Source organism: Aotus nancymaae, unplaced genomic scaffold (assembly GCF_030222135.1).
Source record: "Aotus nancymaae isolate 86718 unplaced genomic scaffold, 86718_ANA_hifiasm-v0.15.2.pri h1tg000001l, whole genome shotgun sequence".
NCBI lineage: Eukaryota > Metazoa > Chordata > Mammalia > Primates > Aotidae > Aotus > Aotus nancymaae.
Genome location: NW_026988412.1, coordinates 2,469,227 through 2,490,776, shown reverse-complemented (window position 1 = coordinate 2,490,776; position 21,550 = coordinate 2,469,227). Strand labels below are relative to the sequence as shown.

Genomic DNA, 21,550 nt, shown 5'->3' with positions numbered 1-21,550 from the left:
AATGCAAATATAAACAGAAATCGGCCTAAGAAAGATTTCTGTTATTCATTCTTCAAATATTTATTGAGCACCTACTATGTGTGGGAAGCTGGCTCCTGTTCAGGAAATATAATTAAAAGTACAATCTCCCAACCCTCTTCAGAAAGGTAGTGGAGAAAGAAAACACTTTTTAAATGAATAAGCATTAAACTAGAATGTGATACCCATCACAGGCAATCCACTAAGAGACTGCAAAGACAGAAATCTCACTCTTTTGTGAAGCCAAGCAATCTATTACATACATGTTTTCAAGATAATAACTAGTTCTCAAAGGAACCTGGCAGCACTTTTCATCACACAGTTTATTTAATCTGATTTGGCGTGATCCTCTGTGTTAGCCAATTGGCTTTATCTAGACGAAACTTGTATCTTTATGATAGGAGATAATTTTGTAAGTTGGGGCAAAGGACCCACTGAGGTTAGGCTCCTACTCTCCCATTAAAACTGGAAGATACGGGCAGTTATCTCCTTTGATATTTAAAGAGATGGCTCCTAGGTCCTAGAGAAAGATATTTCTAGGTTATAAAGCAGACAAAAAGGCCTAACTAGTCTTCAAAAGGATTTATATATTTCAAGAGTGGAAAAAGTACTTACACTAATTACCAATTTTTTTAAGTAATTGTTCAAAGAAAAAGGGAGGGAAACTTCTTATATTAAGTTTGTATTTGTCCTGACATTCCCCAAACATTACAAACTCAACCTATTGATAAGACAAGGCTGAGTTAACTGCTGGTCTCAGTAAGGAACAGCATGGACCTGGCAAAGCTTTAGCAATGGCTGGGGGTGAAGAGCAAGGTCAATTTATGGAGAACTGGAAGGCTGACTTAAGGCAGGTGTTTCTAAGCGGGCTTTAGTACTGAGCAAGGACTGGGGGAAACAGCAAGATTTCGAAGAGTCAGCGAATCTTAAGGCACCAACAGTGCTTTCCTTAGAAGAGTAGATGGATCTCTGGGAAGTGCAGTAGTGAACAAAGCCTTCGCCGGGATGGGAACTCCTGGAAAAATAAAGTCCTGCAATAAAAACGGCAGCGTGCAGTCCCGGTTCCTGGAGCGCCGGGTCTCCCAGCAGGGGCGGGGCACCGCGGAAGAAGCGCCCCCAAGGACGCGGAGATTATCTGCGCGCGGCTGCGCCCTCAGTCGCCGCGGTGCGTGCCCGCTTCGAACCCGCCCTTCGGCGAGGTTCCTCGCGTGGCCACCGTGCCCCACGGGTGCGCTCGGCCTCGCGGATCTAAGCAGCTCTTAGTAGGAAACCAGCCACAAGCCACGCCCTGCCTGGAGCCCGGTAGAGCCCAGGTCTCGTGGCCAGATGCCCGGAATGGACCCAAAAATAACCACGCTACTCGGACGCTCCCGTGACCTTTCGCGACTGGCTCCGCCCCGCTCTGGCGTGCCGCAGCGCAGACGTCGATATCTCCTGCGCAGGCGTAGGCCTTGGCTCGCGGCGGATGACGTAATCCGACGTCGCCAGTCAGTCGCACGGCCCTAGCGTACGTCAGATCGGGTAACTCTGCCCTAACCGCTCCGCTGTCCGACGTGTGCGCGTAGCTCCTTCCTCAGCCCCGCGAGGGGCGGGACCAGCCGAGGGAGGGGAGGGACCTGCAGTGACCAATCGGAGGTGCCCGCGCCGGGTGCCGCGCCCCGCCTAGCTGGGCCGGCAGTTCCTACCGGCCTGGTCCAGCGGACAGCGGACCGCGGCGGTGGTGGGGGCGCCCGCTGGGAGGTGAGTACGCGGCCCGCAGGCCCAGCCCCGGCTCCTTGCCTCCGGACGCCACCCCACTGTCGTCCAGGCGCCAGGGCTGCTCTGAGGAGCGGCGGGCCTCGGGGATGCGAGAGCAAGGGACAGGGGGCGGCCCGAGGGCCTGATCCACGCGGCCGGCGTCGAGAGGCGGCGCGTCCGGCTGAGGAGGGGCTTCTCTGTGGCTGCAGTAGTTTGTTCACCAAATCGTCTTGGAGGGGCCAAGGGAGGTCCGGGCGCTGTGGCGGCGAAGTGGCGCTGGCTGGGTGGGAGGTGCCGTGAGGACGGCGGCGGCTTTAAGCCCCCTTGGAAACCCCGGCCCCTGTGGCCGTGGACGGGGCTGTGGGAGCAGCGTCTCCTGGGAAGGGCTCTGGCCCTGTGAACCCCGGGGACTCAGGGGCCGCCAACGCGGGTGCAGATGCCGGGCGCACTGGGAGGCGGCCAGAATGCCAATGAGCTTCAGCGGACACGCAGCTGTCACCGGCCGCAGAAGGCCCTGTCGCCACCTCCAGTGCCTGCACTCCAGTGGCCACACAACATAGGAAATCGTGCTCAGAACCCACTTTGTTGATTGACTGAGAAATCAGGTCCCCTCGAGGGCCCTGTTGGCAGAGGTCTGGGGAAGCCAGGGCTGGCCGTGCGTCTGGATGTCAGGCTAATAGAGCCCTCGGCATCCTCGTTTCCGCAGGCTGGGGCTGGGACCACTGAAACCCCGCCCCAATTCTATAGATCCTTTGCCAAGGCTTTGTCAGTGTTCTCACAGTTTACTGCGGAGTCCCCTTCAGGTGACATTGCTCAAGCCTCCTAGGTACTTGTTTACAGCAGAACTCCCAGAGGGTAGTCTTTTCCATGTATGGGGACTGGTGGTTGTGGGGAGCAGTATCATTGATGAGACTGGAGAAGGGGAGAGGGATGGGACTGGTTTTTCAGGAAAGATGATGACAACTTTTTTCCTAGACATGTTGAATCCGAGGTGACATCTGTGGTCTGGCGGAAGGAGGCTAGAAGGAAGGTACGTGCTTTGGATGGGTGGAGACAGGAATCAAAGAGGAAGGTAGATTCCAGAGCTGAATGGCAGGGACGAACCTCCTGGAGAAAACACATATTCAGGGAGTTTGTGGCAAAGCAGCAGAAATGATGATGGGGTGAAGGTATCTGGAGGCCTTAGGTGGGTTTGGTGAAATTTGCATGCCCACTGCAGTGGGAAGATTTAGGGGCTAAAGGTAGCCCTTTGCCTTTGGCGAGGCTGAGGGGAAGAGTGTGTTGAGTAGTTTGAGTCCCAGCTACTCAGCTGGTCCCAACCAGCCATTGACTGATACCTTGTTAGGTCCTCATCTATGAAATGGGGATCACTATATCACCTTGGCCTGTGTGTGGGAAACCAGTAACAACTAGCCAGCAGCTTTCAGGCTCATGGAACAGCCGGTCAGCCTTCTTCAGAGGAGGAAATGGGTTCAGAGAAGTTGCATGTTCAAAGTAACACAGCTTGTAAAAGCTGTGGAACTTTCATTATTTCAGTAGAGTAAGAATAATTCAAATTATGAGGTATTTAGGATGTTGGGAATGGGCGATGAATTGTGAACTACTTTTCCAGGAAGTTTTCCTCATGGAAAGTAGTTATTTACTTGGTTCTTTTCAAAGGCAGAAATGATTGCCTAAGGTTTTCGATTTGCTCCCAGATGGTGGTGGCTATATGTTTTATCTTAATTATCTGGTTTCCTGATCAGAGAACTAGATGTTATTGTTGCCATGAATTCTTTTACAATTTGCGGTCTATATTTGTAAGCAAATTGGACACTGACCTTGGTGAGCAAATTAGTGCATTAATGTATTTTCACTAATCACAACTTCCATCATTTGTTTATCACTGGAGGAAATCTTAGAATACACTATTTTTTTATGCCAATTTATTACCTTAGGAAAATGCACGAGGAAGTTCACTTTAGAAGACTGGGCTAAGAAGTAAAGTGTCATTCAGATCTTTACCTGAGTAAAGCTAGGTTGTTAATGAGTCCATATCCTTCCAAGAACTGAAGTAATCCTCATACATTTTAGTCCTTTTGCTTCAGTGATTGCTCATGCATAATTCTTGTTTCTTTTTCAAAGCTGTTTTTGGAAGGAAGAAAGATGGAAAGTGGTGCGGTTCTGCTGGAATCCAAATCCTCACCATTTAACCTGCTGCATGAAATGCATGAGCTTCGTCTCCTCGGCCACCTGTGTGACGTGACAGTCAGCGTGGAGTATCAGGGCGTCCGCAAAGACTTCATGGCCCACAAGGCAGTGCTGGCTGCCACCAGCAAGTTTTTCAAGGACGTGTTCCTTAATGAGAACAGTGTGGATGGTACTAGGACTAACGTCTACTTAAATGAAGTGCAGGTTGCTGACTTTGCTTCATTTCTTGAGTTTGTCTACACTGCAAAGGTACAGGTGGAAGAAGATCGGGTGCAGCGAATGCTGGAAACGGCTGAAAAGCTGAAATGTTTGGACCTATCAGAAACTTGTTTTCAGTTAAAGAAACAGATGTTAGAGTCAGTACTTTTGGAGTTGCAAAATTTCTCAGAGTCTCAGGAGGTCGAGGCGAGCAGTGGCTCCCAAGTTAGTGCTGCTCCTGTCCCCAGGGCAAGTGTGGCCACAGATGGCCTTCACCCCAATGGCCTCACTGATTCCTTGGGTGGCCCAGGAGAGAGAACCAGCAATGGCATGTCTTCAGATTTGCCGAGGAAGTCCAAGGACAAACTAGACAAGAAGAAAGAGGTAGTTAAGCCTCCTTACCCTAAAATCAGGAGAGCTAGTGGAAGGCTGGCTGGAAGGAAGGTCTTTGTGGAGATCCCTAAAAAGAAATACATGAGAAGGCTCCGAGAGCAGCAGAAAAGTGCTGAGAGTGATGTGGGGGACTACAGGTATCCCCAGGACCAAAGCCCAGACAGGGTGGGCACAGAGATGGAGCTGGTTATCAAAAATGAGGGTTGCCAGGCAGGTGCTAAGTTGGAGGAAGTGTTGAAGAAAGCAGGGGCAGAGGAGGAAGAAGAGGAAGAGGAGGAAGAGGAAGAGGGGGAGAAGAAAAAGAGCAACTTTAAATGCAGTATCTGCGAGAAGGCGTTTCTATACGAGAAGAGCTTCCTGAAGCACAGCAAGCACCGCCACGGTGTGGCCACTGAGGTGGTGTACCGCTGCGACACCTGCAGCCAGACCTTCGCCAACCGCTGCAACCTGAAGAGCCACCAGCGCCACGTGCACAGCAGCGAGCGCCACTTCCCATGCGAGCTGTGCGGGAAGAAGTTCAAGCGCAAGAAGGACGTGAAGCGGCACGTGCTGCAGGTGCACGAGGGCGGGGGCGAGCGGCACCGGTGCGGCCAGTGCGGCAAGGGCCTGAGCTCCAAGACGGCCCTGCGGTTGCACGAGCGCACACACACGGGCGACCGGCCCTACGGCTGCACCGAGTGTGGCGCCAGGTTCTCACAGCCGTCTGCACTCAAGACGCACATGAGGTACGCGGGGAGCCGCCCAGAGGAGTCTCTGTGCACTGGAGGGGTGTGTCAAGCACTGAGATCGTCCTGGGATTTGGACCCGGTGATGTCTTACTGCCTAATTTGTCCGCTCCAAACCTGGGGGCCTCTTTTGAGACAGCATTGAGTTCTCTGTCAAGGTAGAGGGGCTGCGAGTGATGGCTCTGCTCCCTTGTTCTGAGACCCCAGGGTGCTCCTGTGGGCTGGGATGTCCCCCTGGTGGGGCCTGCCACAGTGGCCGCAGGCTTGCCCTGCTGTGCTGGAGGAAGAGTTGGGCCTCGTTACCTTTGTTTCTCCTTTCCTGACTCTTCATTTAGATCTCGGGTTCTGTGACCCCCTGCCTGGGTCCCACAGTCTCAGTGGAGACCTCAGTGAGATGCCGTTTCTGGCTTCAGGACTTGTCTCTTGTCTTTGGTTCTCAGGCTTAGGAGTGCCTCTGTGCAGTCTACACTCCAGAATCAGGACAGAGAATGCTTTCTGTTTCTTAATACGTTTCTCAACTGTAGGTGTGTGGTGATGTTTTTAAATAAGTTTCCTTATGGTTGTTAGTATATTTATTCTTGAAATCCCAACAAGCAGTTTTTTCTGTTCTATTCTAGATCCACCCTCAAGCCTACATCAGTCTTGGGTTAGTAGCATAGTGGTCATCATCTTTTACTCTGTGTAATCAGTTACAAATACTTGGTTTAGGAAGTGCTCGGTAAATTATGGTTGATTGCTACTTCATACTAGTTGTGACATTAAAATGGTTATGCATTTTAAAAATGCCACCTTCAGCATTTTGCGAACAGTTCTCCTTTCTCGACTGGTTACATCATATTAGGAAATTAGAGTAAAATTTTTGATCATGTGACACTTAGTCAGCAGTAGTTCCTAAAGCGTTTGTGGCTGATTATTCCGTGTGAGACAACTTTACAAATATTAGATGGTGGTCTAGTGTTTTCAAAAACCGGCACATGCCTTATGGCATCAGCAGTAGGGCCTGTGAGCAGGTGTAGATGAACATTCTAGTCAGTGATTTATGGAAAATGTGTGGATGCATTGACCTTGTGCAGAAACTCAGTTTATTTTGGGATGGAGATTATGGGCTGTTGACCTGTCACTACAGTCATTCTCATTAGGTCTCTTGGAATAAATGATTTTTGCAGGATAGAGTGGAAATTGTACTGCAAAGTGAGCTTTGAAATACATCCTAAGTTATCATATGAATGTTGTACTTTCAGAATTCATACAGGGGAAAAACCTTTTGTCTGTGATGAATGTGGTGCAAGATTCACTCAGAACCACATGCTGATTTATCATAAAAGGTGTCACACAGGTAAATACCCATGCTGTTGTGATTGAATGTCTTTCCTAGCTGTAGAAGGAAATGCAATTGATTAATTTTGAAGTTGGCATCTACCAAGGTGGTGCAGGTTAAAGCCATCATATAGCTTGTCCATCTATTAAGTGAGCAAAATGAAAAAACATACACCCATTGCCTTTGTTGCTCGTGTGCACGTGGCCATGGCCATGGCTTTTATACCACCAGGCCATAGGATCTGGCACGCAGGTCTTAGGTATCAAGAGATATAAAATAGTTCTTACTGTTATAACAAAAAATTCCTTTTCTAAGACTCTGTCCTAAAGAAATTGTCCAACATGTGGGAAGAGCTATATGCTGTTATCCCCCTTCTTGCTATTTTTATTAACTAAGAATGGGAAACAACTTGATTGTCCAACCACAAGGAAGCGCTCCAGTAAACTCTGGTAAATCTATACCCTGGCTTATGACCCTGGCTATTCAGAGTAAGGGCTCTGGATGACATGAAAAGGTCTGTGCTTGGATATTCAACTTTAAAATGCACAGTTAAGCGTACAGCTAACCTCAGTTGTATTGAAAACCTGCACATAAAAGACAAGAAGAAAATAAGTTGTTATATATTAAGGTAATAAGATTATCTCATTATGTTTTCCAAAGTCTTTATGAATTATTATGTGAGAATTTAAGTTGGCTTTATTCTGCTTCAGCACAGTAACCCTGAGGTTCAGAATCTCGTGTAAGATACAGAAGCATACAGCATTGAAGTGTTCTAATTCTTCTAACCCAGGTTCTTCTTTGCTTGCATTTTTTACTCTTACTTGTAAACACTGGCTTATAAGCCTCACGTTCAAATGCAGGTGAGACAGAGATGACATGTCTGTCTCATGAGATACCATGTCTGTTTGATTAGACACCAGTTCTGCAAACTCTGTAGTCATCATTCACGTCACTAAATGCAAATCTCATTTAATGTCATGAAATTAGCATTTAATGACATGAGTTATGACTACAGAATGAGTAGAATTGGTATCTAAAGAAAGCTTGAGCTTGGGGACAATGTCAGGTTATATTGAAGGATTAAGTTAGAATTGGTCCTTTGATAAGAATATGAACATGGTAAGATTTTACTATTAAAGTCAATATTTTTATTTTGATGTCTGTGAAATCAGCACACCTAATAATTTGATAAGTCTGATTTGTGGGATTAAACTACAAAAAGTGAGCTGTTATTTATAACTTTTGACCTGTAATTCAATCAAGTTGATTGGAGTTCCTACAATAGAATAGTGATATATATCTATTGTAAACTTACGTCTCCTTTGAAGAGGGACCTTTATTCTGATAAAGATTCATAGAAGTGCTCCTTTGAAAATAATCCAGCAGTTTCCCCATACAGAAGTTGTGAAATTATTTTCTTGTTTGGAGTGACTACATTTCTAAAATGTGAGCCAGCTGAACAAACAATACCTCTTTGATTCTAGTCAAATGGAATTTTTCTTGTGATTTTCAAGGATATTTTATACCAACTTTCAGTAAGTAGCAAGCATCTTGCATGAATAAATATTTTACGATAGTTTTTACTAGAAAATGTAACATGCAGCCTACCTACCACGGCACTTTTGAGGAGTTCATGTGGGTTTTGAGAGTATAGACCGACTCTTCCATGTGTTTTTAATGCCGTATTGTTTATGACTTTATTTCATTTTTTCATGTAGGTGAAAGACCTTTTATGTGTGAAACATGTGGCAAGAGTTTTGCTTCTAAGGAGTACTTAAAACACCACAACAGAATCCATACTGGATCCAAACCTTTTAAATGTGAAGTATGTTTCAGGACTTTTGCCCAGCGGAATTCACTCTACCAGCATATTAAAGTCCACACAGGTATGGTTGGATTGTCCCAGGGAAGGGACAAATTTTTTTTAGTTTGGCCAAAAAAAAAAAAAAAAAAAATCCCAAAGCTTGTAGATTTACCAATAAATTACTTGGAGTTAAGCTTTTGAAGAAAACTGGAAAACTTTGTATATCATAATGGCATTTTTTTAGAGTTTCTCGTTTCTAACTCTGAGAAACTGAAATGTGGGAGCACTTACGTGTGTAAATGAGAAGACGAAGTCCCTTTGCTACTTGGAGTTTTTACTGAAAAGGACAGACAGCTTAGTCATGGTGTGAATGTTGGGAGTGGATGTGGATGTGTGGACACAGGGATAATGATCTCTACATGTTGGTATATGCACACACATACATGCTTATTTAGTTGTTAGGGGACTTGTAATTTTATACTCCATTACTGTGGAAAACAAGTGTCATTTCTGAGGCCGTGGCCCCTTTTTGGTGTAACGTAAACTCCTGGTATTATAGAGATGGTAGATTTGTAGCCCTTAAGTTGTTCCCAACATAACCTTTATGTTGGATGCTGAGGCTTCCCAGTGGTTTGCAACAGCATCATTCATTCAAGTGTGTATTCAGAATTAAGCACAGTAGGCCAAAAGGACCCACCAGCAGTCTCCTCTCTCCCTGCCTCAGGGGAGCGTCCCTACTGCTGTGACCAGTGCGGAAAGCAGTTCACCCAGCTCAACGCCCTCCAGCGCCACCGTCGCATCCATACAGGAGAGAGGCCGTTCATGTGCAATGCGTGTGGACGAACATTCACCGACAAGTCCACGCTTCGGCGGCACACCTCAGTAAGCAGTGGGATGGCTTGTTTGAGAAACAAACTGCTGCCCTTAGATACACAGAACCCAAAGAGAAATACCTACCACCATTCTCCAAGGTGGTTAGAGGTCGAGACAACAGGTACTTTCTCCTTGGGTTGTCTCTGCAGTGGAACATTCAGAGTGAATGAAGTGGAGCACCAAGCCCCAAGGCCCAGGGAAAGCACGGTCCACGACGACTACTCTGTAACAGTGAGGGTGGTGGCAGGGGGTACTTGTCAGTGAAAGTCGAAAATTGAAGTTGTAGAGGGACTTGTTTTAAAAGATGCACTTGTTCAGAGACACATTCAGTGACTTGTTTTGTGTTTGACTTGTAGATACACGATAAGAATACTCCATGGAAGTCTTTCCTTGTCATTGTAGATGGCTCGCCCAAGAACGATGACGGGCACAAGACTGAACAGCCTGACGAAGAGTATGTGTCGTCCAAACTTTCAGATAAATTGCTGTCTTTTGCAGAAAATGGCCATTTCCACAACCTGGCTACAGTCCAAGGGACTGTACCTACCATGCAGGACAGTTCTGCAGACACAGCCTGCAAGTCAGACGCCACTGTGGTGTCCCAGGACGCCCTGCTGGCCACCACCATCAGTGAGCTTAGTGAGCTGACCCCACAGACAGACTCAGTGCCCACACAGCTTCACTCTTTGAGCAACATGGAATAAGAGCTTCAAGTTAAGTGCCGAGCAGTTCCCATCCTGTTAGTCTGCGTGTGTGGTAGCTGAACTCAAGATGATGTGGGGCTAAGAAAAGTAATTGTCCATGTGCAAGGATGTGGGAAGAATGGCCTCTGCAGATTTTCCTGAACTTCTGCTAACTTGCACGGCTTTATCACAGCATTTTTAAAGCTTTCCCTCAAAAATCCTGATCTGCATGATCTCAGCTACACTTCACAAACAAGGCAGTGAACATAACCTCACTTAATTCTAGTGTAGGGTGTGTTAGTCGTTCTAAAGCTTATCTTGTTTAGACAACTGCTTGTCTTAATTGCAGAGTACAGAGCACTGAACCAGCTCCTGATGTTGTCATTAACGGTCTTCCTGGCTTCTCACCCTGCCTTATATTTCCATGTGGGTTTACTTCTCTCTTAACTACTTTTAAGGTTCTTTTCTTCCAAGCTGAAATAAAACTGGGGCCACATATTTTCAGCCATTTTTCCCTGTTGAACTGAAGCAAATCGGATTTTCTGTGGGGACCCTCAGATACAACTGAAGAAATGGATTGTTGCATTCATTCCTCCCCACCCCCCATTTGTAGGCAGTAAAGAAGGTATGACAGATTGAACACCTGCACAACTGCTTACCCTCAGCACGTACGCAGCTAGGGAGTTTGTCATAAAATCAACTTAGAAATGAGATGAGACCGTTCAGTTTCAGTCTTAAAAAAAAATCAGATTAGGTAAAAGCTGTCCTACCAAAGAATCTAGCAAAACAGTATAGTATTTTTCTGTAGAGACATGAAAAATTAAGACGTTTTAGAGTACTTGAAAGTTGTGTAGTCATTTTATTTGAAAAATGAGGTGACTGGCAAATTGTAGAACAGAGCATTAATATTTTTGCCAGGTTTATATGACTTGATTTCTATAATTTCCAGAAACCCAGACTTCCTCATTTCCACACCTAGAGGTGGAAACAGGCAAGTAACTGACACGTCTGTTTCCTTGGGAGCATGTGAGAACATAGCAGAAGGGACCAAAAGTCTCAGCACACTTACCTCTGATTATGCCTTAAAGAGTTGATTGTGACGAACCAGTAACTTTGTCTCAAATGCTCCTTTGGCTGTTTTATGCAGGACTTAATTATTGCTTTAAAAAATTCACAATGAGGCCGGGCATGGTGACTCATGCCTGTAATCCCAACACTTTGGGAGGCCGAGGCAAGCAGATCACCTGAGGTTGGGAGTTCAAGACCATCCTGGCCAACATGGCAAAATCTCATCTCTACTAAAAATACAAAAATTAGCTGGGCACGGTGGCACATGCCTGTAGTCCCAGCTACTTGGGAGGCTGAGGCAGGAGAATTGCTTGAGCCTGGGAGGTGGATGTTGTACTGAGCCGAGATTGCACCATTGCACTCCAGTCTGGGTGAGAACAAGACTCCGTCTCAGAAAAAAAAAAAAAGTCACAATGAAAAGATGATTCTGCTGTATTTGCTAAATGTTGACCTTTGGTTCTAGGGCCTTGAGTATGTGCCATGTGCTTGTGAAATGCTGATTCACATGTAACATTTAAACATATTAATTTAAAAAGAGAACCTTGAAGAATTCTTTTGTTCACTAGTTCCTTTTTTCCCTACATTTTTAATTTATTAAACTTGCTGTGAAAACACTTGGATTTTCTGAGTGGAAGGTACACTTTGTCCATAAGTTCCAGGATGAAGATGTAGCTGCACTATGCCAGAAATTAATGAGGGAAGACTTTCTTCCTAAGTGCTTCTCTTGTTTTACCTTTAGTGAAACCACTACAAGGTGTCAGGCTCTGATCACGTTTCACACCTGCCCTTGGAGGTCACAGTACTAATTTACTTAAAATTTACTTATGACAGTGTCACTGTATCCTAGTTATGTTTACAGAAGAAACAGTGACTGTCACACATCCAGAGGAGACTGAACTTGCCCAGCTGATGTACTGTTTTATGAAATAAAGTCACTTGATCAGAAGGAATTGAAACAATATTTTGTTACCTACTGGAGGGATTTTTGTCTTGAATTTGTTTCTTTAGAAATTTTACCAAAAAAATGGTGTTAATAAATGTCTGCTTTGTAAAAGTAGTTTTGTAATTTTTAAAAAATCTATTTCTGTTATAATTTAGGCTCTGCAGAAACAGGATTCTTAATTGAAACATATAATTTGCTTAATTACATGAATAATGAAATGTAAAATTAGGGCCCATAAGTGTTTATTTCATACAGTCCTAGGATTAAGCTGTTTAACTGCTCGGATCCCAGTTGGTCTCTGGCAGTGGGATCCTGGAAAGGAGAAATCCTAACCTCTGCTCAGGCACAGGCCGCAACCAGGCTGGGGTGTAAGTGCGGTGGAGCTCTCTGCCACTTCCTTCAATGTAATGCTAAAGTAGGCATCAAAGATATGACTTCTACTATAAATATTTCTCTGTCCCTAAGAACAGAGAAACCTAACTCTGTAGGAGACTGGTTACTGAGGACCTCCTGGGCGATGTCCCATTCCTCCAAATCCAAGCATAGCCATGCTGAGTGGAAGTGAGGCCACCCTCTGAGTTGGTTGGCCCAAGTGTGTACTGAGTAAAGTGCCCAGGTGCGGGTACACTGCCTCTCTCAGAGCCTCAAGAAAGGCCATTTAGGAGCTTACTTCAACCATTTTCCACCCATTTTCTGTGAAATACTGTTAGCCCACACTCTAAAGGGATGTACAGCCTTTGGTTTTACCAAATTCTTTGTTGCCATTTGGAAAAATGGGCCACGTGGTGGAGACCTTTATTTAAGGTGATTTTTACATTTTGCCATAAGTGATTATCCAAACAAGTAAATTTGAGTTTATATTATAATTTAATTTTTAAACTCTTAAAACTTGTCACTCCAAGGAGTTCATTTTTGGGAAAGAAGATGCATACTTGTCTATTTAATGAAACATCACGACATTCATGTACTCAGGAGTAACAATATTTCATTTGGGAGGAGGGCACTTGTGCAAAGGGCCTTTGTTCACATGGAGCTGCACAGGAGCAGATGTAACTGAGAAAGCCACACAAGTCAGAGGGTCATCTAGCACAGCAGTCCCCAACCTTTTTGGCACCAGGGACCAGTTTCATGGAAGACAATGTTTTCACAGGTTGGGGGACAGAATGGTTTCCGGATGATTCAAGTGCACTACATTTATTGTGCACTTTATTATTATTGCATTGTAATATACAATAAAATAATTATAGAACATCCTATAATGTACAATCAGTGGGAGCCCTGGGCTTGTTTTCTTGCAACTTGACAGTCCCATCTGGGGGTGATGGGAGACAGTGACAGATCATTACAACCTAGATCCTGTGCATGTGCAGTTCAGTAGGGTTTGCACTCCTATGAGACTCTAATGTCGCTGCTTATCTGAAAGACGCAAAGCTTAGGCAGTAACACAAGACATGGGAGTGGCTGCAAATACAGATGAAGCTTCACTCACTGGCCGCAGCTCACCTGCTGAGAGTCCCAGTTTCTAACGCGTTGGGGACCTGTGATCTATCACATCACCCTAAATGAGACTTGGAAATTATCTGCATACCTTTGGCAATCTGTATGTGGACTCTTAAGCTGACAAAACTAGGCTTTTAAACTACCACGGTGGCATCTTCATTAGGAAAATGATTCTGAGAAGAGCAACTTGATTTATGCTCTGAATGATCAACAACTCAGAATGCCTAGATGGGTCAGCTTGTTCTACCATTTAAGACATTTTGCTTGAAGTGTTGTGAATATACTTTAGGACATGAAATCAAGACTCGATGATAGGATAATAGGATGAGCTAGCCTGCACTACCCCACATGGGTCCTCTTCCTCACCAGAACTTCAGGCCCAGTGGTCAGTGGGGCTGACCCTTCCCCAGGGGCATCTCCTCTCCCTGTACAGATACTTGCAAAATTAAGATAAATGTCTACACTGACCAGATAGTTGACTAGTACTTTCTTGGGGTAAGAGAGTGTCAGGCCTAGGGCTGCCTCACCTCCCCACCTGTCTTCCAGCAACCATGCTTTCCTCAACTTTATAAGTAACTGTACACCCTAAAGGATTCAAGGAAGGGATAAGAATGTGGGGTCTGCAGAATTATCATGTACTTTAGTGAACTGCATCAACACAAGTAACCAGAGTTTCCTTCTAAACCCTCAGTCCGCAAAACCATTACAGTGCCCTGGAATTCCCATCAAATGACCGGAGCCTAGAGAATATTAACATCTGTTGCCTTAATCCTTTTCTTTTTTTTTTTTTTTTTGAGATACAGTCTTGCGCTCAGTCGCCCAGACTGGCACAATCTCGGCTCACTGCAACCTCCGCCTCCTGGATTCAAGTGATTCCCCTGCTTCAGCCTTCTGAGTAGCTGGGATTACAGGTGCGCGCTACCACGCCCAGCTAAATTATTTTTGTATTTTTAGTAGAGATGAGGTTTCAGCATGTTGGGCAGGCTGGTCTTGAACTCCTGACCTCGGGTGATCCGCCTGCCTCAGCCTCCCAAATGTTCCCTTAATCTTAATGAGAACAACTTGAAGCAATGGAAGCTACTTTTGACCTATGCCAATTTAGCAAGAAAAGACTTGTCAAAATATTACTGATAATTTCTACTTTACTGTACAGGTTAAAATAAAACAAACATATTATTTCTGCTAAGGTAGATTTATTGTTACACATGGTTAGTTTTCATAACGTAATCCCCTGCCCCAGAGCAACTCAGGGCTCCATGGGGCAGAAGCCTGCTCTTGGTCATAGCTCATAACACAGCAGGCAGGTCACGGGGGCATGCTGTGCTGCCAAATCCTCCAAAGGAAGTCACAAAGGTTTGCATTTGGACATTTAAATGCACAAAATCAGGAGAAACAAATGCACAAGGGCTGGTGCATATACTTTGGTTACAGTGATGCCACCACACATGGTCACGACTGTGCAAAAATACTGCTTTCAAATCATTAAATAAACTCACACAAGCTATAAAAATGTTGCCACAAAAAGCAAACCTTTCCTGTAAGAAATATTAACTGACTTTGACTATGAACTAACTCCAGATTTGCTAAAGTAGAAGAATTGTACCATAATTATATTTTGTTCATAAGTAACATTCTATACGTCTTGAAGACCTAGCTCACAGGCATCTTAAAACATGGCACTGTCCTACATCCATGGGACATTTAAAGCAAGGAAGTTTGCACACCACTGTCTGGGCTTTTCTCATTCTTTTTTTTATCTTCTGGCAGGTCTATTCCAGCCATTACAATTACTTTGATTCTTTTCATGTGAAATATTAAAAACAAAAATTAATTATTAACCCAGGAGCTGGTCCCAGTGTTTATTGCAATACAAACAAGTGACCCACTAATTGACACAACAAAATGTTACAAACACTATTGTTAAAAAAAAATAGCCCTTCAGACAGGGGTCTGTTGGGGTACCATGATAAAAGCTAAACAGAAACGCCCTACATAAATCATTTGATTTTCACTTTAAGTTGTCAGACCAGAAGATTCTTTAAACAAGTAGAAACAAACTACTTAAGGACTCAGAACCACTCCTCACACCCCATTTTCACAAAAGTGCATATGGCTGGTTGTAGGGTATATTATTAAGTAAGAAAACAAAACCCCATTTTTCTCTCTGATCATTTTTTCATAAGAGATTCTAAAAGGGAGTGAAAAAGTATCAACTGGACTCCATTCCAGATCTTACCTCCAGAAACAGCCAGCTCTCATTTAAGAATTTCAGAACTTGGAAGGAAGGAGGGGATCCACATTAGATTCTAGGGCCCATGGACACAGCATCCTCATTGCCAAGCCCAGTGGATGCTCTGACATCACAGAGCTTCCTGCTCTACCAGCCCACCTCATGCACATCACCACCATAACTATGGCCAGCAAGTCCTCATGGCCACCGGATGTGGATCCTCTACTATCTGGCCTTGGCTGGCCCTTCCCACTTCATTTTCTGCTACTTTCTCTTTCTTCCTAGACTGACCTACTCACCATTCCTCAAACACCCTGCACTCAACCCTTGGCCTGGAAACACTCACTCTACTTCAGCGCAATAAAATCCTACCAATTCTAGTTGAGAGCCACCAAAACTGAAAATGTCATTCCAACACTACTTACTACTACCTGACATAACATAGGAAGTTTCGTTATCTGTCATCAATGAAGATCCATGATATCAAAGTGTCTGCTGGGTTAAGTCTTGCAACAAACACATTTCAAATATAAATCATTTAACTATAAAATATGCAAAAGACATTCAGGGGACAAGTCTATGTCTAAAGTACAATATCAGCATATAAAATAATAGAATCAAGTTCATGAATTAAGATAGCACACATATATTATATAAACCAATTAAACATGACAGAGTTCAAACAAGCCAAAATATTCCATCAGCTAAGAGAACAATCAAGTCCTCTGAGAAATAAGTTGGGGTTCTTGCCCACTTGGGCATAAAGTCCACTCCTGTACCACATTCACCCCACCTAACCCATAATGTGCAATAAATGTGAAAGTTACATACATTCATTCTTCAGCCTGACTTAATCTATCCAGCCCTGACCAAGATTTCTGTAGCCATAGCACAGAATACATCACCTCAATGTAGTATATAAACATGAAAATAATGAGCAGGCTGTGCCAATTGAAACACTCTAATGCAAACATAAAGGGATTTTCACTCTAACTACAAGTGAAAATTATCTCCAGAAAAACAGAAAATTCCATTTCTAATAGATCTTGTGGTGGGTGTGTGCGTGTGTGTGTGTGTAAGTGCAAATCAAATTCACTTTGACACTCATCCATACATGAAGCAAGTACTTCCAGAAAGCTCCTTTCCTCACAGTGTAATGCCTACAGACCCTGGCCATTCTATATTTTTGCCATGCACATGTTAGCGTACAGAACAACACAAAAAGCAAAGAAACTAGTCACTAGCACCATCGAAATAATCACAGGATAACAAAAATACAAATGATTTCTAATAAAGTTATAAACTCATTCCTAGTAACTGTCCTAAACTAAACACACATTTAAAGAACATATCCAGATGCCAAAGCACAGAGAAAATGCAAAGCATCTACGAGAACAACTGGGCTGAGTACTCAAGTCCAACAAAAAGGACATAAAAACACGTGGCAACATTAAACACAGGCTCCACAAACACCAATGAAATATGAGGAATGAGATTCTGAAGTACTTCTCAGAAAACGCTGGGGGATCTGATAAGCATGAAACAACCTATCATTACCACAAGATGAACAGGAGCCTCTCCTTCATTCATTTCACAGCAATACAGACTCCGCAAGCTTAAACAATACACAGGCCATCTGGCTCATATGCAACAAAATTAAGCCATTAAATGGGCATCCCATAAAGATCACTTGACCCTAAGACAAAACTAAAGAGGAGTTAGCTGCATGCCACGAAGACAAAAACATTTCACTTTAGATCTCCATCTCCTTCTCCATCCCCTTGGATGGACTTTTTGATGCGAAGCAACATGGTGGTCAGCCACTGATCCAAGCGAGATATTGAGTCAAATTCCTTCACCTAGCATAAAAAAAGAGGAACAGGAATTACCCAATGTAAATACATTAAAAACACAAAATAATAGTACCCCAAGCTGTTTATACATTTACAGCCATAATCTACTTTCCTCATCACTTGAAATTCATCATTTCAGTTTATAACTTTCTTCATTAAAAAATTGTTTATTTTTTCATTATCCTGTTACTATTTTGATGGTACTAGTGACAAGTTTCTGGGCTTGACATTTCTCTGTTTTCTAACACGTGTATGACAAAAATTCATTAACAGTCATAATTAATGTGACAAAAGAAACAACATTATATAAAAATTTTAAAGGAATATGAAAAATTAATACTTCACTGAACATGGGAAAACATTAACTGCAGAGTTAGAATGTATGGAAGCAGAATTCCTTTAACACATTTCAATACATTACCAAAGATTAAAATTACAATAGGATGAAAATGATAGGGTAGGCAAAAGTTAGGAAAACATTCCTTTCCGCTATTACTCCTGAGCTGTGATGAACATGTTACAGGAGGCTACTGAGAAATTTGCTTGAGGATGGGTATAGTGGCTCATGTCTGTAATCCTTGCCCCATGGGAGGCCAAGGCAGGTGGATAGCTTAAGCCCAGGAGTTAAGAGACCAGCCTGGGCAACATAGTGAAAACTTGTCTCTACAAAAAATACGAAAAAAAAAAATTGCTGGGTGTGGTGGTGTGCACCTGTACTCCCAGCTATTCAGGAGTCTGAGGTGGGAAGCTCTCAGCTGAGCCCAGGAGATTGAGGCTACAGTGAGCTGTGATCACACCACTGCACTAAAGCCTGAGTGACAGAGTGAGGCTGTTTCAAAACATATTAAAAAAAATTTTTTTTGCTTGATTCTAAATACGAGATGGCAAAAGATGGAAAAACAAACAAATATAAAGAAAAAACCCTTCATTTTAAAAAAGATTTCTATTTATTTTTTATTTATATATTTATTTTTGAGATGGAGTTTTGCTCTTGTCCAGGCTGGAGTGCAATGGCACAATCTTGGCTCACTGCAACCTCCACCTCCTGGGTTCAAGCGATTCTCCTGCCTCAGCCTCCCAAGTAGCTGAGATGACAGGCACACTCCACCACACCTGGCTAATTTTTGTATTTTTAGTACAGACGAGGTTTTGCCATGTTGGCCAGACTGGTCTCAAACTGACGAGTAGCTACATCCAAAGTACAACCCAAGTAGCTGGGATGACAGGCACACTCCACCACACCGGGCTAATTTTTGCATTTTTAGTACAGACAAGGTTTCGACATGAGGTCAGACCTCATGAGGTACCCGCCTCGGCCTCCCAAAGTGCTGGAATTACAGGCATGAGTCACCGCGTCTGGCCACCTTCCATTTATTTTATGCCATAAATACAGCAAATTCTCACTACTTAGTTTTTATATTTTAAATTATATTTAACTAATTTTTTTTTTTTTGAAATGTAGTCTCACTCTATCACCAGGCTGGAATGCAGTGATGCCATCTTTGCTCACTACAACCTCTGCCTCCCAGGTTCAAGCGATTCTCCTGTCTCAGTCTCTCGAGTAGCTGGGATTACAGGCGCACGCCATCACGCCCAACTAATTTTTGTATTTTTAGTAGAGACAGGTTTCACCATGTTGGCCAGGATGGTCTCGATCTCTTGACCTCTTCATCCACCCACCTTGGCCTTCCAAAGTGCTGAGATTACAAGCGTGAGCCACCACGTCCAGTCTTAACTAATTTTACTTTATACTTATTTATGGGTCAGATTATTTTCAAAAGAAAAAATTAAAACAGCAAATTATAAGAATATGGAATATTTGCTCCTGAACTAGTTTCACAGCTAAATTAGTTTTGAGTATAAGTCAGGAAACAGCACTGAATACAACTGGAATCTCAGCATGGCTAATGGAACTGTTTAATTTGTGCGAATATATAAAAGGTGACCTTTGGAAAATACAACTTAGGTATGCTGAAGTCATGTTCAAATAAATGTTTAGAATTTACATAATGAAAAGAAGTTTCTCTAACTTAAATCTTCAAATAATGTACCATGTCCCAAAAGTATAACTTACGGCTTCAGTGTAAGCTTCACTGTTCTGTTCTTCATGAGCTTCTAGGAGTTTCTGGTAGCATAAAAATATTTTAAAAAACACTTCCGTAAGATGAAGTCCCATTTCTAAATAAATACTTTAAGTATAGCACTGATGTTACCAAATATTGCATGCAGTTGAGGAAATACTCAAATACAAGTCAAGATCCAAGTTAGGGATCTAGCTTTTGTACTAACATTTCCGAGTTGCCTATTTCAGAACACAACTACATATTCCTGACCTTAGTTGCGTTTGAATACCTATAATGATAAAGCGGGAAAGTACCAGGGCCCTTCAGTTAGCAGACTTCACAGATTAAAACTTCACCTCATACCCAATCCCACTTAGGTGTTGTCACCTGACACAGTAAATGCATTTTTCCTCAAAGTTCTAATATTACTTACTTTCAATAATTTACATTCTCTTGAATCAGTAAATGCTGGAAACATTTCCTCATATTTCTCAAGAGCAAGCTGAAAGAGAAAAACCACTCATCAATATCAGACTTACTAAACAAACAAAGCTTTTGGCATTCTATCAGCTTCAAATAGGATCTACCTATATCCTATTAAGTGTTGAAGAAGTATATGGTTAAACTCAACAGCAGAATCAACAAGAAAATCTTTCTATTCTGAATTTTCCATTTCAATTAATAATTTCTAAACCATTTTTTTTTCTGAGTTAGGCAGCTACAGAGAAGACAGTATAAATGAAAACGAATTCTTTTTTTTTTTTTATTGCATTTTAGGTTTTGGGGTACATGTGAAGAACATGCAAGATTTTTGCATAGGTGCATATGTGGCAGTGTGATTTGTTGCCTTCCTCCCCTTCACCTATGTGTGGCATTTCTCCCCATGCTATCTCTCCCCAACTCCCCACCTCCCGCTGTCCCTCCCCTATTTCCCCCGAACAGACCCCAGTGTGTAGTGCTCCCCTCCCTGTGTCCATGTATTCTCATTGTTCAATACTCGTCTATGAGTGAGAACATGTGGTGTTTGATTTTGTGTTCTTGTGTCAGTTTGCTGAGAATGATGGTTTCCAGGTTCATCCATGTCCCTACAAAGGACGCAAACTCATCGTTTTTGATGGCTGCATAATATTCCATGGTGTATATGTGCCACATTTTCCCTGCCCAGTCTATCATAGATGGGCATTTGGGTTGGTTTCAGGTCTTTGGTATTGTAAACAGTGCTGCAATTAACATTCGTGTGCATGTGTCCTTATAGTAGAACGATTTATAATCCTTTGGATATATACCCAGTAACAGGATTGCTGGGTCAAATGGAATTTCTATTTCTAGTTCCTTGAGGAATCGCCACACTGTCTTTCACAATGGTTGGACTAATTTACACTCCCACCAACAGTGTAAAAGTGTTCCTATTTCTCCACATCCTCTCCAGCATCTGTTGTCTCCAGATTTTTTAATGATCGCCATTCTAACTGGCGTGAGATGGTATCTCAATGTAGTTTTGATTTGCATTTCTCTAATGACCAGTGATGATGAGTATTTTTCCATGTGTTTGTTGGCCTCATGTATGTCTTCTTTTGTAAAGTATCTGTTCATATCCTTTGCCCACTTTTGAATGGGCTTGTTTTTTTCTTGTAAATCTGTTTTAGTTCTTTGTAAATTCTGGATATCAGCCCTTTGTCAGATGGGTAAGCTGTGAAAATTTTTTCCCATTCTGTTGGTTGCTAATTCACTCTAATGACTGTTTCTTTTGCCGGGCAGAAGCTGTGGAGTTTGATTAGGTTCCATTTGTCTATTTTGGCTTTTGTTGCCAATGATTTCGGTGTTTTGGTCATGAAGTCCTTGCCTACGCCTATGTCCTGAATGGTTTTGCCTAGGTTTCCTTCTAGGGATTTTATGGTGTTAGGTCTTATGTTTAAGTCTTTAATCCATCTGGAGTCAATTTTAGTGTAAGGTG

General features: G+C 43.1%; 2 protein-coding genes across 4 annotated transcripts in view; one reads left to right on the top strand and one right to left on the bottom strand.

Moving 5' to 3' along the window:
• Nucleotides 1-1,714: 1,714 nt before the first annotated feature.
• Nucleotides 1,715-14,952, top strand: GZF1 (GDNF inducible zinc finger protein 1). 2 transcript variants are annotated; one of them, XM_012438545.2, is made up of 7 exons: nt 1,729-1,758; nt 2,731-2,785; nt 3,880-5,261; nt 6,503-6,597; nt 8,298-8,465; nt 9,108-9,265; nt 9,613-14,952. In XM_012438545.2, exons 3-7 carry the CDS (start codon nt 3,901-3,903, stop codon nt 9,958-9,960), a joined length of 2,130 nt encoding a protein of 709 aa, XP_012293968.2. In that variant the 5' UTR covers nt 1,729-1,758; nt 2,731-2,785; nt 3,880-3,900; the 3' UTR covers nt 9,961-14,952. The 2 variants fall into 2 exon arrangements, with proteins under 2 accessions (XP_012293969.2, XP_012293968.2); XM_012438546.3 differs by lacking the exon at nt 2,731-2,785 and having other exon boundaries at nt 1,715-1,758.
• Nucleotides 14,575-21,550, bottom strand: part of NAPB (NSF attachment protein beta) — a 52,436-nt gene continuing 45,460 nt past the window's right edge. For both annotated transcript variants that reach the window (XM_012438543.3, XM_064374528.1), the window contains 3 exons: nt 20,030-20,098; nt 19,608-19,658; nt 14,575-17,539 (listed from right to left, as the gene is read on the bottom strand). In XM_012438543.3, coding sequence (XP_012293966.1) covers nt 17,429-17,539; nt 19,608-19,658; nt 20,030-20,098 — 231 coding nt within the window. In that variant the 3' untranslated portion in view covers nt 14,575-17,428. The remainder of the gene's footprint in view (nt 17,540-19,607; nt 19,659-20,029; nt 20,099-21,550) is intronic.